Source organism: Sus scrofa, chromosome 14 (genome assembly GCF_054392235.1).
Source record: "Sus scrofa isolate SSC_HxYL_T2T_F1_AM1 chromosome 14, Sscrofa_HxYL_maternal_Yorkshire_Landrace_v2.0, whole genome shotgun sequence".
NCBI classification, from domain to species: Eukaryota; Metazoa; Chordata; class Mammalia; order Artiodactyla; family Suidae; genus Sus; species Sus scrofa.
Window position 1 is genome coordinate 125641725 of NC_139396.1, and position 13798 is coordinate 125655522.

Genomic DNA, 13798 nt, shown 5'->3' on the forward strand with positions numbered 1-13798 from the left:
TCTCTAAATGTAATTCCTTGACTGCCAGCATCAACTTCACCTGGTAGCTTGTTAGAAGTGTGACATATCAGGCCTCATCCTAGCCATACTGGATTAGGAAATCTGGAGGTAGGACCCAGTGTACATGAAAATTTGACAACTATTGTTCTAGAACAGTACCTCTCAAACTTTAATGTGCTTACTGATCACCTAGAGGTCTTGTCCGAATACTGATTCTGATTCAGTAGGTGCAAGTCTAAGTTTTCAACAAGTTCTCAGACGGTGCCCATACTCCTGTGATCCACTGTATATCTACATATATTTGCCACAAAATGGAAGTTGCAGTTGCTGCTAATTGGTACTTTAGGTAAATAGTGGTAGTGGTAATAATAAAATTTACTTACTAGCTTTAGTAAAGAAGAGAGTTATAGATAAGAGAACTAGAGGAACAAGAAATGACAAGATGAATTAAGAATAAATAGCAAAGAGTTTCTGAGAATAGCAATATGATGAGACAAAAAAATAAATCAGGCATTTGAAATTTCTACTAGGTAAAGGAAAATAAGAAATCAGAGTGTGCAGCATCATGTGTATACTGTGTTTCATCCTGTAGAAATTGTGTACTGTTCAGAGTGTCAACTGCAGAGACATTGAAGGGCGTCAGTCCACACCACTCCATTTTGCAGCGGGCTACAATCGGGTGTCTGTGGTGGAGTATCTTCTGCAACATGGAGCTGATGTGCACGCTAAAGATAAAGGGCAAGTACTAACAATCGTCATGGCCTTGCTGACCCTTTATCAGACCATTTAAGGAAAATCTGAAAATGTTAATGACAGTTGGTAGCTCTTTTATTTTCAGAGAAGTTTGTTTCCTAAAGTGGCTTAAATATAACTTCTTCATTTCAGTTATGATTTTATGATAATTAGCATTTTTACGAAGACTTCTTGGTTGCATAATACCTTTTAATTTTATAATGGCTAAGGAGATTCAGCATTAGTGTATACTGATTTTTAATGTAGTAGTTTAATCAGTTTGTAGTGGATACTTGAGATTTTCCAGTTTATCTTAAAATTTTTTTTAAATATGTGATTCTCAATTCTAGATATTGAATATATAGATGTTATATTCTCTGCAGTGTTTTGTTTTTTGTTTGTTTGTTTGTTTTTGGCTGTGCCTGTGGCATGCAGAAGTTCCTGAGCCAAGGATTGAACCTGAGCCACATCAGTGACAATGCTGGATCCTTAACCTCTAGGCCAAGGAACTCCCTCTGAAATTTTTTTTTTCTTTTTACAGCCACACTTGGAGCTCAGCAGTTAATGAACCTAACTAGTATCCATGAGGATGCAGGTTCGATCCCTGGCCTTGCTCAATGGGTTAAGGATCTGGCATTGCTCTGAGCTGTGGCATAGGTTGTAGACGAGGCTCAGATCCTGTGTTGCTGTGGCTGAGCTGTAGGCTGGCAGCTATAGCTCCAATTTGACCCCTAGCCTGGGAACCACCACATGCCACTGGTGAGGCCCTGAAAAGACAAAAAAAAAAAAAAAAAAATACAGCCACACCCGTGGCATGTGGAAGTTCCCAGGCTAGGGGTTGAATTAGAGCTGCTGCTCCTGGCCTATGCCACAGCCACAGCAACTCTGGATCCTTAAGCTGATGAGTAAGACCAGGGATCGAACATGCATCCTCATAGACGCTATGTAGGGTTCTTAACCCCCTGAGCCACAATGGAAACTCCTCTGCAGTTTTAAATATTTTTAAAATTTCTTTCCTGCCTTTTCCTGCAAAGTTAATTCCATTTCTGCTTTAGATAAATGTTTTGGGTTCTATAAAATACAATCAGGAGTTCCCATCATGGCACAGTGGTTAACGAATCTGACTAGGAACCATGAGGTTGCAGGTTCGGTCCCTGGCCTCACTCAGTGGGTTAAGGATCCAGCATTACCGTGAGCTGTGGTGTAGGTTGCAGATGCGGCTCAGATCCTGAGTTGCTGTGACTCTGGAGTAGGCCGGTGGCTACCCCTCCTATTCAACCCCTAGCCCGGGAACCTCCACATGCCGAGGGAGCAGGCCTAGAAAAGGCAAAAAGACAAAAATTAATTAATTAATTAATTAAAATACAATCAGGAAAATGCCTTATGCAATTCAAGAAATTTATCAACTAAATGCAATTAAGTTAAAATATATTTTTGTGTTGTGTTACTTATTTAACTTTTCATTTCAGAGGCCTTGTACCTTTACACAATGCGTGTTCTTACGGACATTATGAAGTTGCAGAACTTCTTGTTAAGCATGGAGCAGTAGTTAATGTCGCTGACTTATGGAAATTTACACCCTTACATGAAGCTGCAGCGAAAGGAAAATATGAAATTTGCAAACTTCTGCTCCAGGTATATTTAAGAACTTACTGTGGACAGGACGCATTTTGTAGAATATGGTATTTCAATACCTCTGATGTAAACTTAAACCAGTAAGGGGATAAGAATCAAAGTTAGCCAATTCTGTACCTAGATTTCAGAATAAATATGAATACTCTAAGCCAGGTCTTTTGTTTTGGGGAAGGTGTTTTTTTTTTTTTTTTTTTTTTTTTGGCCCCCACAGCATATGGAGTTCCCGGGCCAGAGATCAGATCTGAGCCACAGTTGCGACCTATGCTACAGCTGCAGCAATGCCAGATCCTTTAGCCCACTGTGTCAGGCTGGGGATTGAACTGCATCTTGGCACGGCAGAGATGCTGCCAATCCTTTTGCACCACATTAGGAACTCCTGTAAGCCAGATTTTTTTTTTTTTTAAGCACTAATGAAATCAGTAGTACACTGATAGATCTATACTGGCACCATGTAGATATTTTACAATAAAAAGAAGTGTAGTTAAATTTATACTTTGTACAAACATTGAAATATGGTTGTAAAATCTAAAAATAGCATGTGCAAAAGGTCATTTCTAATGAAATACTACCTTGTTTTGAATGTAGTTTAAAGTCTTGACTATATTATTATAATTTTTTGCTTATTAAACTAAACATGAATAACAGTCACATTAATCTTTAAGGTGGAATCTCTGTTTAAAATATGGTATGGTTACATTGACTGTTTTCTCATTGACCAAGGGCAAAATTAAGCCAGTTCCCCCCTTTATGTTTTTCACATGCCCAGCATGGGGCAGACCCCACAAAGAAAAACAGGGATGGAAATACTCCTTTGGATCTTGTTAAAGACGGAGATACAGATATCCAGGATCTACTTAGGGGAGATGCAGCTTTGTTGGATGCTGCCAAGAAGGGTTGTTTAGCCAGAGTAAAGAAGTTGTCTTCACCAGATAATGTAAATTGCCGTGATACCCAAGGCCGACATTCGACACCTTTACATTTAGCGGGTAAGTCAGTGCAGTGTCACAGACTGAGGCTGGTGACCTCTATGCTTCGTTTTACCTGAGTAAAATGCTTCCTCTAAGTAAACTTGAATGATTCAAATCAAATATCCTCTAATACCACCATTATACTCTAGTACTAGCATGTTGTATTTAGTAAGAGCAGTTGAAAGAGGCTCTGCCAGTCACTGTGTTTTGGAACATTTATTCTAGGTAATCATAATATTTGAATCATCTTTGATGAGTGTGTTTTGTTTCTCTCTCTTTTTTTTTTTTTTTTTGCTATTTCTTGAACTGCTCCCACGGCATATGGAGGTTCCCAGGCTAGGGGTCGAAAAGGAGCTGTAGCCACCAGCCTATGCCAGAGCCACAGCAGTGTGGGATCCAAGCCACATCTGTGACCCACACCACAGCTCACGGCAACACCAGATCCTTAACCCACCGAGCAAGGCCAGGGACCGAACCCGCAACCTCATGGTTCCTAGTCGGATTTGTTAGCCACTGCGCCATGATGGGAACTCCTGATGAGTGTGTTTTGCCTACAGAAACTAAAAATATGCTTGCTTGAGCTGGCCTTCCTCTTGGGAAGCTTTCCATTCTTCTGATGATAGCTGTTAGGCACAAGCCAAGACTTTTCAGAAGTTACATAAACCTCTTGCCAAAGTTATTTGTTGTATTAGTTTGTTAGGCCTGCCTTAAATTACCACAGACTAGATGGCTTAGACAACAGAAATGAATTTTCTCACAGTTCTAGAGATGTTGGCAAGGATTGGTTTCTCCTGAGGTCTCTCTTCCTGGCTTGCAGGTGACCACCTGCTCCCTGTGTCCTCACGTGGCCTTTTCTCTACATATGCGCATACTGATGTCTCTCTGTCCTAAAAATCTTCCTTTTATAAAGACAACAGTGGGTTTAGAATAGAGCTGACCCTAATAGCCTTGCTTTTAGCTTAATTACCCCTTTGAAGGCCTTACCTCCAAACACAGTCACATTCTCAGGTACTAGTGCTTAGGGCTTCAACATAGGAAATTTGCTGAATACAGTTGAGTACATGACATTTGTTCTAAGTTTTCACTCACAAAATTGTCATAGTGTATGTCTTCCTTGCAGGTAGGCGTATTGTGATTTCAGTACAACTTTTTCAGCTGCATTGACGATACTAGGGAATGAGCCATTAAAATCACTGAGCTGCAGCTAATACTTAAGTGGAGTTGCAGTATAGGCATATTTGACTCATACAAGTTTATCTAAATACACATGGTTTAAAAAGAGAAAGGGGGAGTTCCCACTGTGGCATGGTAAGTTACAGACCTGGCATTGCTGCAGCTGTGGTGTAGGTCACAGCTGAGGCTCAGATTTCATCCTTGGCTCAGGAACCTAAATGTGCTGCAGGTTCTACCCTTTTGTGAAGTGTGGGAGACTGAAGTATACGCTTCTTACAGTTCCTTTTTAGTCTCCCACTGCACCTAGTGTTTAAGAAATTGTTTTAGTATATGTGGTTTATATCTTTAAAGTATGACCCCGTGTAAGTTGGGACCCCTCTGTTCAGGGGAAAGAATTACTCCATCTATGTGTCTTTTTGAGCATTTTGGAAGTGATGAGCCACAAATACTAACAAGGTGAGAAAAAGCTTTTCTCCTTCACTGGCAATCAGGAATTTCTAGTCTGTGTAAAACAAGATGTGGCCTGACCTCTGATTTGAATTGTACTGTCCATATTTATTTATATTGACTTCACGTATCTTTATGGTAGCTTATCTAGAACATTTAAAGTTTCAAGTGATTTCTGGTTTTATGTTGGCAAAGTTAAGTTCCAGATTTGCTTTTCACACTATGATTATATGTCAGATAAAATCTAAGTACTTGACCCATGAACATATACTAAGATAGCTGACCATTGCTAAGATGACAACTGGAGAGTTATGGTACATTGTATTTTATTTTCAATGATTTTTATTATTTCCATTATAATTGGTTTACAGTGGTCTGTCAGTTTTCTACTGCACAGCAGAGTGACCCAGTCTCTCTCTCCCCCCCCGCCACACACATACACATTCTTTTTCTCACATTATCCTCCATCATGTTCCATCACAGGTGACTAGTTATAGTTCCCTGTGCTATACAAAGTGGTACATTTTACTAAGTTTTACTTCATGGTTTTAGCAGCAATAGGTTCTGCTGCCAGACTTGTAGAAATGTGTACCCCTATGTTCTCTCCAGCAAAAAGCATGTCCTACATCGTAGCCTCCTGGGAAAATGGGACCCTGAGACCCACACTGGTGTGTTGTCTTCTGCTCTGCCAGCCACTTGTGTTCCTAAGTTGACTTTTATATGATTGGATGCCTTTTGCTTGCAGCCTTGAGACCATGTACCTGAGTTCAGGAAGTTGTGTATACAGCAACCATGAAGGCAGGGACTTTGGTAAGAAGGTTTTAAAAGGAAAGATTTAAGTAAATCACTTAATATAACTTTTGAGTCTCTAAAACAAATGGGTATCATCACTCAAAGCTCCCAGTTCTTGGGAGTTTTCTGGCAGTTAAGGATCAGGCATTATCACTGTTGTGGCTCAGGTTGGATCCCTGGCCCAGGAATTTGTATATGCCACAGGCACATGGCCCAAAAAAAAAAAGTCTGCTCTTAATATATAAGTATATACATATATGTAACTACTTTTTATACTAACAGGTGAAAGTAATTTTACTTCTTTTCTAAATTAGCTGGTTATAATAATTTAGAAGTTGCAGAATATCTGCTACAACATGGAGCTGATGTGAATGCTCAAGACAAAGGAGGACTTATTCCTTTACACAATGCAGCATCTTATGGGGTAAGTTCTTTTGTGTTACTTTTAAAAATCTGAAATTTTCAAAATGAAAGTCATAATTGCCGTTCAAAGGGAATTAAGGTTGACTTTCTCATTTTACAGAGAAGTAAATAAGAGAGCTAAAGAAGTTAAGTTAACTTTCAAGTTTCAATTCTGAATCTATTGTAGCTCTTAGCACAGGTCTGAGTGCACACAGTGAGTCCAACCAAACCGAAATAGAAATGTTGGAGTTTGGAGCAGAGAAAGGTGTATTCCAGGGCCATGCAGGAAGACTGGTGGCTCAAGCCCCCAGAATATCCCAAACTTCCCAAACCAAAATTGCAAAGCATTTTTAAAGGCAAGGCGAGGGAGGGGCATTGTTGGTTGCTGCAGATGTCTTGGTGCAGAAGTCCTTTGTTCTTGTAGCTGTCTGCAGAGGGTCCTGTAAACCTCCAAGAAGCAGAGGATATGGGGGAAGGGGCTGCCCCAGGAAAGCCTCATGGGTTCCTGCTCCTTTACATAGAATGCAGCATGTTTTGTCTTTTGTCACTACGGTCTTTAGCACGTACCTCATATTTTCAGTGAGATGTTGCTGATCTTGTTTATTTGTTAGGGCCCAGAAAACCCACTAGAATTCATACAAATCTTTAGAGATCAGATTTGTTGTTTTGCTTTTTAATAACTTTCAATGTTAGTCATCAGTATTGACCATTTTCAAATGAATAATTGAGGAAGGTTGCTATTTATAACAAATAAATGAGAAATTATTAAGATCCTAGGAGTTCCCATGGCTCTGGTTAACGAATCCAACTAGGAACCATGAGGTTATGGGTTTGATCCCTAGCCTCTCTCAGTGGGTTAAGGATCTGGCATTGCCGTGAGCTGTGGTGTAGGTCGCAGACGCAGCTCGGATCCCACGTTGCTCTGGCTGTGGCGTAGGCCGGCAGCTACAGCTCTGATTAGACCCCTAGCCTGGGAACCTCCATATGCCAAGGGAGTGGCTCTAGAAAAGGCAAAAAGACCAAAAAAAAAAAAAAAAAAAAAGATCCTATTAGTTTAGTTCCCTCCTCTGTAGAATTCTTAACTATTTTCTAGTTTCTCAAGTTATTAAAATGTCTACTGTAATTTTTAATTAACTGCCCATAAGTTAGGGTGATGAGTTTTTCATTTCTTAAGTAAGTTTGAAACCTTGGGGGGGAAAAAAAAATATATATATATATTGAACTAGTTTCTTTTTAAGAACTAAAGTGTGATAAAATATATCAGACTGTGACAGGAGTGTTTTCTCTTACAGCATGTAGATGTCGCAGCTTTACTAATAAAGTATAACGCATGTGTCAATGCTACGGACAAGTGGGCTTTCACACCTTTGCACGAAGCAGCCCAAAAGGGACGAACACAGCTTTGTGCTTTATTGTTGGCCCATGGAGCTGATCCTACTCTTAAAAATCAAGAAGGACAAACACCTTTAGATTTAGTTTCAGTAAGTGATGGACTCTGAAAAAATCTCAGTGCTTTCCTGACTTTTTAAAATTCACTTGGTATGTACAAAATGTCTTTACAGTGAATGTGGCAAAATCTGGTCTTTAGCCTAATTTAAATTTAGGACCTCTTTGGTAAGTAAATAAGTAAGTAATAGTAGAAGTATCCCTTAGTTATTGTATGCTGAGTATTTTTAGAAGTGGGAAGAGAAGAATAAGATATAGATGTTTACATCAGTTGGGAAACAAAACAGGCAAGGCCCTCAGTGAATGCCATTACAGTGCATAGGGCACAGAGTACATCCCTGTGGGTCCTTAGGAACTTCCCCAGCTAGAAACATTGCCCTCAGGGTGCAGTCGCAAAGCCTGCCTCAACAGAGCTTTCTTCCCTCCAAACAATGTCTCATCCCAAAGATTTTGTTGGAAAACTGTTCATGAAACAAATTTGTTCCTCCACTTTTCCATGGGAAGTCCTTTTTTTCCTTCCTCTCCCAAGGAAGCTCCTGGAGGTATCTCCATTGTGGCCTCCACCCATCCTTTGGCCTCTGTGATTCGGGTGCCTGTCTTGCCTCTGCCAGTGAGGACATTGACCCAGAACAGTGGAGGGAAAGAGAGAAGAAATTCTTCTTGAGGTGGAAAGGAAGGGGAGTCTCTCCTGCAGACTACTTTCTACTGAGAGTGCAATTCCACTGTTGCAATTACATTGAGGGATTACATTGAGCGCCTGACCTAGTTGGGGTTGAATAGAATTTTCTCAGCAGGTTGACACCCAACCATATTTGCAACATTATTTCTTCAGGGAAATGTCCTTCCAGTTCCAAACTGCTTTAGAAGTGAACTTTTCTAATTCATTCTGTGAATATGTTAGTCCACCATATATAATTAAGTGACATTGAAACAGAGTATTCTAGAGAACATGCATGGGCTTTAAAGTCAAACAGACTTGCCTTAGAATTCCAGCTCTACCACTTAGCTTGCAAATTGCCTAACCTCTAAACCTCAAATTATCTAATCTATAAATGGGGATAAAATGTATCTGGTTAATCTGGTAATAAAACGAGGTGGTATACTTAAAGTTCCTGGCATGGTATCAGGTACATAAAAAGCATCCAATAAATTGTGCTAATATTTTTTTTTTTTTTTTTTTTTTTTGTCTTTCGTCTTTTTGTTGTTGTTGTTGTTGCTATTTCTTAATATTATTTTTGAGTGCTATATGCCAACTCAGTGTCATGGGAGTCCTCAGATTCAGGGGAAGAAAAAGATGAGGATTAAAAAAGTATAAATGATTAGCCATAAAAACAAGTACTGATTTACATCTTGCTAGATGTTAACTACTTAGTGTCTTAATTGAGCATTGTAAAAGAGTACTATTTGTCACTAATTAAACAAACTAATATACCAATAAATTTGGGGTTTTTTTTTTCCATTCTTGCAGATTTGATTAAAATGATTATCTTTGTTTCCTGCCCTTCCAAATGTTCAATTTTGAGGGACAAATATATTGCTGGATATTTTCCAAAAAAATATAAAGTTATTTTGTTTGCTAAAGTTTTGTGTAAATTGAATTACTTCTTCAGAATGATTGCCTTTAAAAGTTTGGGTTTTTTAAATTTTTAAATTTTTTTTGTTTTTTTAATTGTTATTTCCCCAATACAGTTTTTTTATCTACTCTGCAGCATGGTGCCCCAGTTACACATACATGTACACATTCTATTTTCTCACATTATCATGCTCCATCATAAGTGTCTAGACATAGTTCCCGGTGCTACACAGCAGGATCTCATTGCTAATCCTTCTTGCCTTTTAAAATTTATATAATTCATTTCAGTGCTTTTCAATCATGGTATCTTAGGGTTTTTTTTTTCTTGCTTTGTTACTTTTAACTGTTCTGTTTTGTATGTCGTGGAATAGATTTCTGTATTATGTTTTATGTTTAATAACAGTTTAGCTGAATAGCACTTAATTTGGTTCACATTTTTAAATAACTTTATGTAACAAGCAATACTAGTGTAAATCTGCTGGATTTTTGTCATATTTTTTAATGTTATATGGGGTATAGTAGAATTTTTAAACTCGCTTATTGCAGATTTCATCTCTCTCTGACATGTACCCTAGGCAGATGATGTCAGCGCTCTCCTGACAGCAGCCATGCCTCCTTCTGCTCTGCCTTCATGTTATAAACCTCAAGTGCTCAATGGAGTGAGAAGTCCAGGGGCCACTGCAGATGCTCTATCTTCAGGTCCATCCAGCCCATCAAGCCTTTCTGCAGCCAGCAGTCTTGACAACTTATCTGGGAGTTTTTCTGAACTGTCTTCAGTAGTTAGTTCAAGTGGAACAGAGGGAGCTTCCAGTTTGGAGAAAAAGGAAGGTGAGTCATTCAGCCAAAATAATTAGTATTATAGCAAAAAAGTCATTTTTTATCCTTAAATACAGCTGTCAGTATCGGATTAATTACCATAGCCAAAAAGTTTTAGTCTTTTATTGTTTTCGTCACATTGTTATTAGAATTCTTTTTTCTTTTTTTTTGCTTTTTTTTTTTTTTTTTTGCTTTTTTTTGGGCCATACCTGTGGCATGTGGAGGTGGGAACTTGGGGTCTAATTGGAGCTGTTGCTGCTGGCCTCCTCCACAGCCACAGCCACAGCCACGCCAGATCCTAGCCGCGTCTGCAACCTATACCACAGCTCACAGCAACTCTGGATCTTTTAACCCACTGAGCAAGGCCAGGGATCAAACCCGCAACATGGTTCCTAGTCGGATTCATTTCCACTGCACCACACACACGGGAACTCCCTAGAATTCCTAATGAAATTTCTCCCTTTAAGTTCAGACTTGATGAGTGTTCTGTTGCTAACCTGCTCTATAGATGTAATAAATAGGCATTTTGGAAGATATAGAAGTCTTTTTTGGTTGAGTAGTTATGCCTTTATTTACCTCTTCCAGTGTGTTATTATAGAATTATGAAATATTTTTAACCCCACATCAAAATATCTAATTTTGGATATTGCTTTTTTTTTTTCCTGGCAGGCCCACAGCACGTGGAAGGTCTTAGGCCAGTCTCTGTAAAGCTGTTCCCTTTACCTTTTGCCTGTTAAAATTCATCTTTCTCTTGTGGAACATGTTTTCATAAACCTTTTTTGTAAAGTAGCTTTACATCCTCAAAGATAAGGAAACTTTGTTTTTTTAATTAAGATATGATTGACATAACATTGTTAATCTATGTAAAAACTTATTTTAAAGATACAGTTAAAAATACAAATTTTGGAGTTCCTGTCGTGGCGCAGTGGTTAACGAATCCAACTAGGAACCATGAAGTTGCGGGTTCGGTCCCTGGCCTTGCTCGGTGGGTTAAAGGATCCGGCATTGCCCTGAGCTGTGGTGTAGGTTGCAGTTTCGACTCAGATCCCGCGTTGCTATGGCTGTGGTGTGGTGTAGGCCAAAGGCTACAGCTCCAGTTAGACCCCTAGCCTGGGAACCTCCATATGCCGCAGGAACGGCCCTAGAAAAGGCAAAAAGACCAAAAAAATATATATATATACAAATTTTTTAAAAGACTAGATTTCTTTGTAACATGCAAGTGCCCCCATTGGTTAACTCTTCTAATGATGTGGAAACTTTATAGCTTTCTCTGAAATTTTTGATGTTATGTTTAATATTATATCCTGAATGCTATTAATATTTTGTTTATTTTTATACTTTTCATGCATATAATAATAGTACAAAACTTTGCTTTATAATGTTAATATACATTATTCTGATATGAAATTCTGTGTTCTGATTCTTTTATTTTCTAGTGCCAGGAGTAGATTTTAGCATAACTCAGTTTGTAAGGAATCTTGGGCTTGAACACCTAATGGATATATTTGAGAGAGAACAGGTAAATAGCATGAATTGTTTTGCTTGGTTTGGTGTTTTTTGGAACCTCAAAGGGAAAACAGGCATACTTAAAATGCTCTGAACCATTCAGCCTATTGGTGAGGAGGGTGTTTGTTTTTTTTTTAGCCTGGAAATCAGTCACTCTTCTAATTTGGCTTTATCTTACAATATTTGTTTAGTTTATTAGCACCTAAAAATTGATTCTCATGTTGTAACAGTAAAATAGCTTTCTTGAATTTGAAAATATTTAGCTTATTCAGTTCTTAAAAGTGAGTTCTCCTTGAGCTCAATTTGTTCAGTTCACTTGTGTCAGTCACTAGCCACTCTAAGCCTAAGACTTTGCTAGCCACTGTGAGGAGGCATATAGATAGACCAACTGTATATCTGGGCTTTTCTAGAACAGCCCCAATTTAAAGTTTTAAAGTATTCTGACAGAATACATTTACTGATTTTTTTTTTTTAATTTTAGAAAATATAATTACTATAGACTCAAACCCCAAAGGAACTTTTGATCTAGTTATAGAGCTATAGCAAGAACATATGAAGATTTAAGTGTTTGGCTTAGAAATTAGAAATTCAAAGAAAGGAAATCTTAATTGTCGAGGATTTTTTAAATGTCTTTAGTCTCACTAAGTGGGAATAATATATTTGAGGTAAAAGGAATAGTTTGAACAGTGCTGCTGAAATATCAATGTAGTTCAGTTTGTAGAAACATTACATTAAGACATTGTATAGTTTGGATGCAGAGTGATGGTGAAAGATAAAATAGTGTGCCTAAATGTGATTAATTTGAAAAAATGTATTTTTGTTTTGTAGTTCATTTCTGTTCAGGTTCTTATGCTGAATGAAAATACTGGTATTTTTGGTAGTTTTTGACTCAGCGTTCTGTTTAATTAGCTGCAGCTTTTCAATTTCAGTTTAATAACTAGTGTGATTTTGTTTATAAATTGTTCAAAATAATCTGAAACACATGTATGTCTTAATACATTGTGAGACCACTAATACATGAATGTCGTCTAAACAAGTCTTCTAAACAGTTTCATCCTCTTTTGTAAGATCACTTTGGATGTATTAGTTGAGATGGGGCACAAAGAACTAAAGGAGATTGGAATCAATGCTTATGGACATAGACACAAGCTAATTAAAGGAGTTGAGAGACTCATCTCTGGACAACAAGGTATCTCATTTTAAATCATTGCTATTATCAGTTTAACAGTTTGCAAAAAGGCAGCCCTCAGCTTACTGAATGATTATTTTAAAAATTCATAAGAGTGTATTTAATAAGAAGAGTACTGATTAGAATTCCTGAAACCTGGGAACAAATCCTAAGTGTACTACTGTTAGGCTTCCTGAGCTGCTGCCTTTAACTCTATGAACCTAAGTAAACTTTCTTGGCCATTCAGAAATGTGGGCATTGCTTCAGCTCTGAAGTTGTTTCTGTTATTTCCATTCACTTTTGAAGTTATTATAGCTCTAAAACTGTACGGTTTTAAAAGATCTGGAACTTGGATCTCTCTTAACTTAAGGTAATGTAATAGGTGATGACTAGGTGTTCAAGCCTGCCTATGAAGTAATGTCGTAAATCTCTTTTGTTGTAAATAGTTAAATTCTAAACTGTTGCAGTAAAATTGTTGGAAAACAGCAATGAGGAAACTTAGTGAAACAACATTGAATAATATTTTTATTTCTCTTGAATGTTGATAGTTAAGGAAAATGAAAATTGTATTTGTTTACCAGTTGTTAACATTTCCTGTATGTAAGGTTCAGGGTATAAAAGGTGAATTGTTTTAGGTGTCGTAACCACATTTTAGGTTCATTGTTAAGCTGTGAGAGAGTGATAGACCCCAAGGTTAGAAGTATCCTATAATTGAAGACCTGGCTGTACAGCTGAAGTTAAAGATACACCTCCATTAGCAAAAATGAGGGAATTTTTAGGGAAGAATGTATGCTATCCAGGATAGGGCCCATCTCTGGAAGAAGAAAAAAGAGAGCTTTGAAAATTAGGTGGGGAGTTCCTATTGTGGCTCAGCAGTAGCAAACCTGACCACTATCCATGAGGATGTGCGTTCAATCCCCAGCTTTGCTCAGTGGGTTAAGGATCTCGTGTTACCATCAGCTGTGGTATAGGTCGCAGACATGGCTCTGATCCCAAGTTGCTATGCTGTGGTATAGGCTGGCAGCTGCAGCTCCAGTTCAACCTCTAGCCTGGGAACTTCCATACGCCATGGGTGCGGCCCTAAAAAGAAAAAAAAAGAGAAAATCAGGTGGTACAAGCTAAGGAATGCTTTAAACTGGA

At 38.2% G+C, this 13798-nt stretch overlaps 1 protein-coding gene across 1 annotated transcript in view; it reads left to right on the forward strand.

Moving 5' to 3' along the window:
• Positions 1-13798, forward strand: part of TNKS2 (tankyrase 2) — a 65572-nt gene that overhangs the window by 40376 nt on the left and 11398 nt on the right. Inside the window, exons 14-21 of the mRNA XM_001926556.8 lie at positions 593-738; positions 2202-2367; positions 3134-3353; positions 6062-6171; positions 7442-7630; positions 9744-9996; positions 11421-11503; positions 12559-12679. Coding sequence (XP_001926591.3) covers positions 593-738; positions 2202-2367; positions 3134-3353; positions 6062-6171; positions 7442-7630; positions 9744-9996; positions 11421-11503; positions 12559-12679 — 1288 coding nt within the window. The remainder of the gene's footprint in view (positions 1-592; positions 739-2201; positions 2368-3133; positions 3354-6061; positions 6172-7441; positions 7631-9743; positions 9997-11420; positions 11504-12558; positions 12680-13798) is intronic.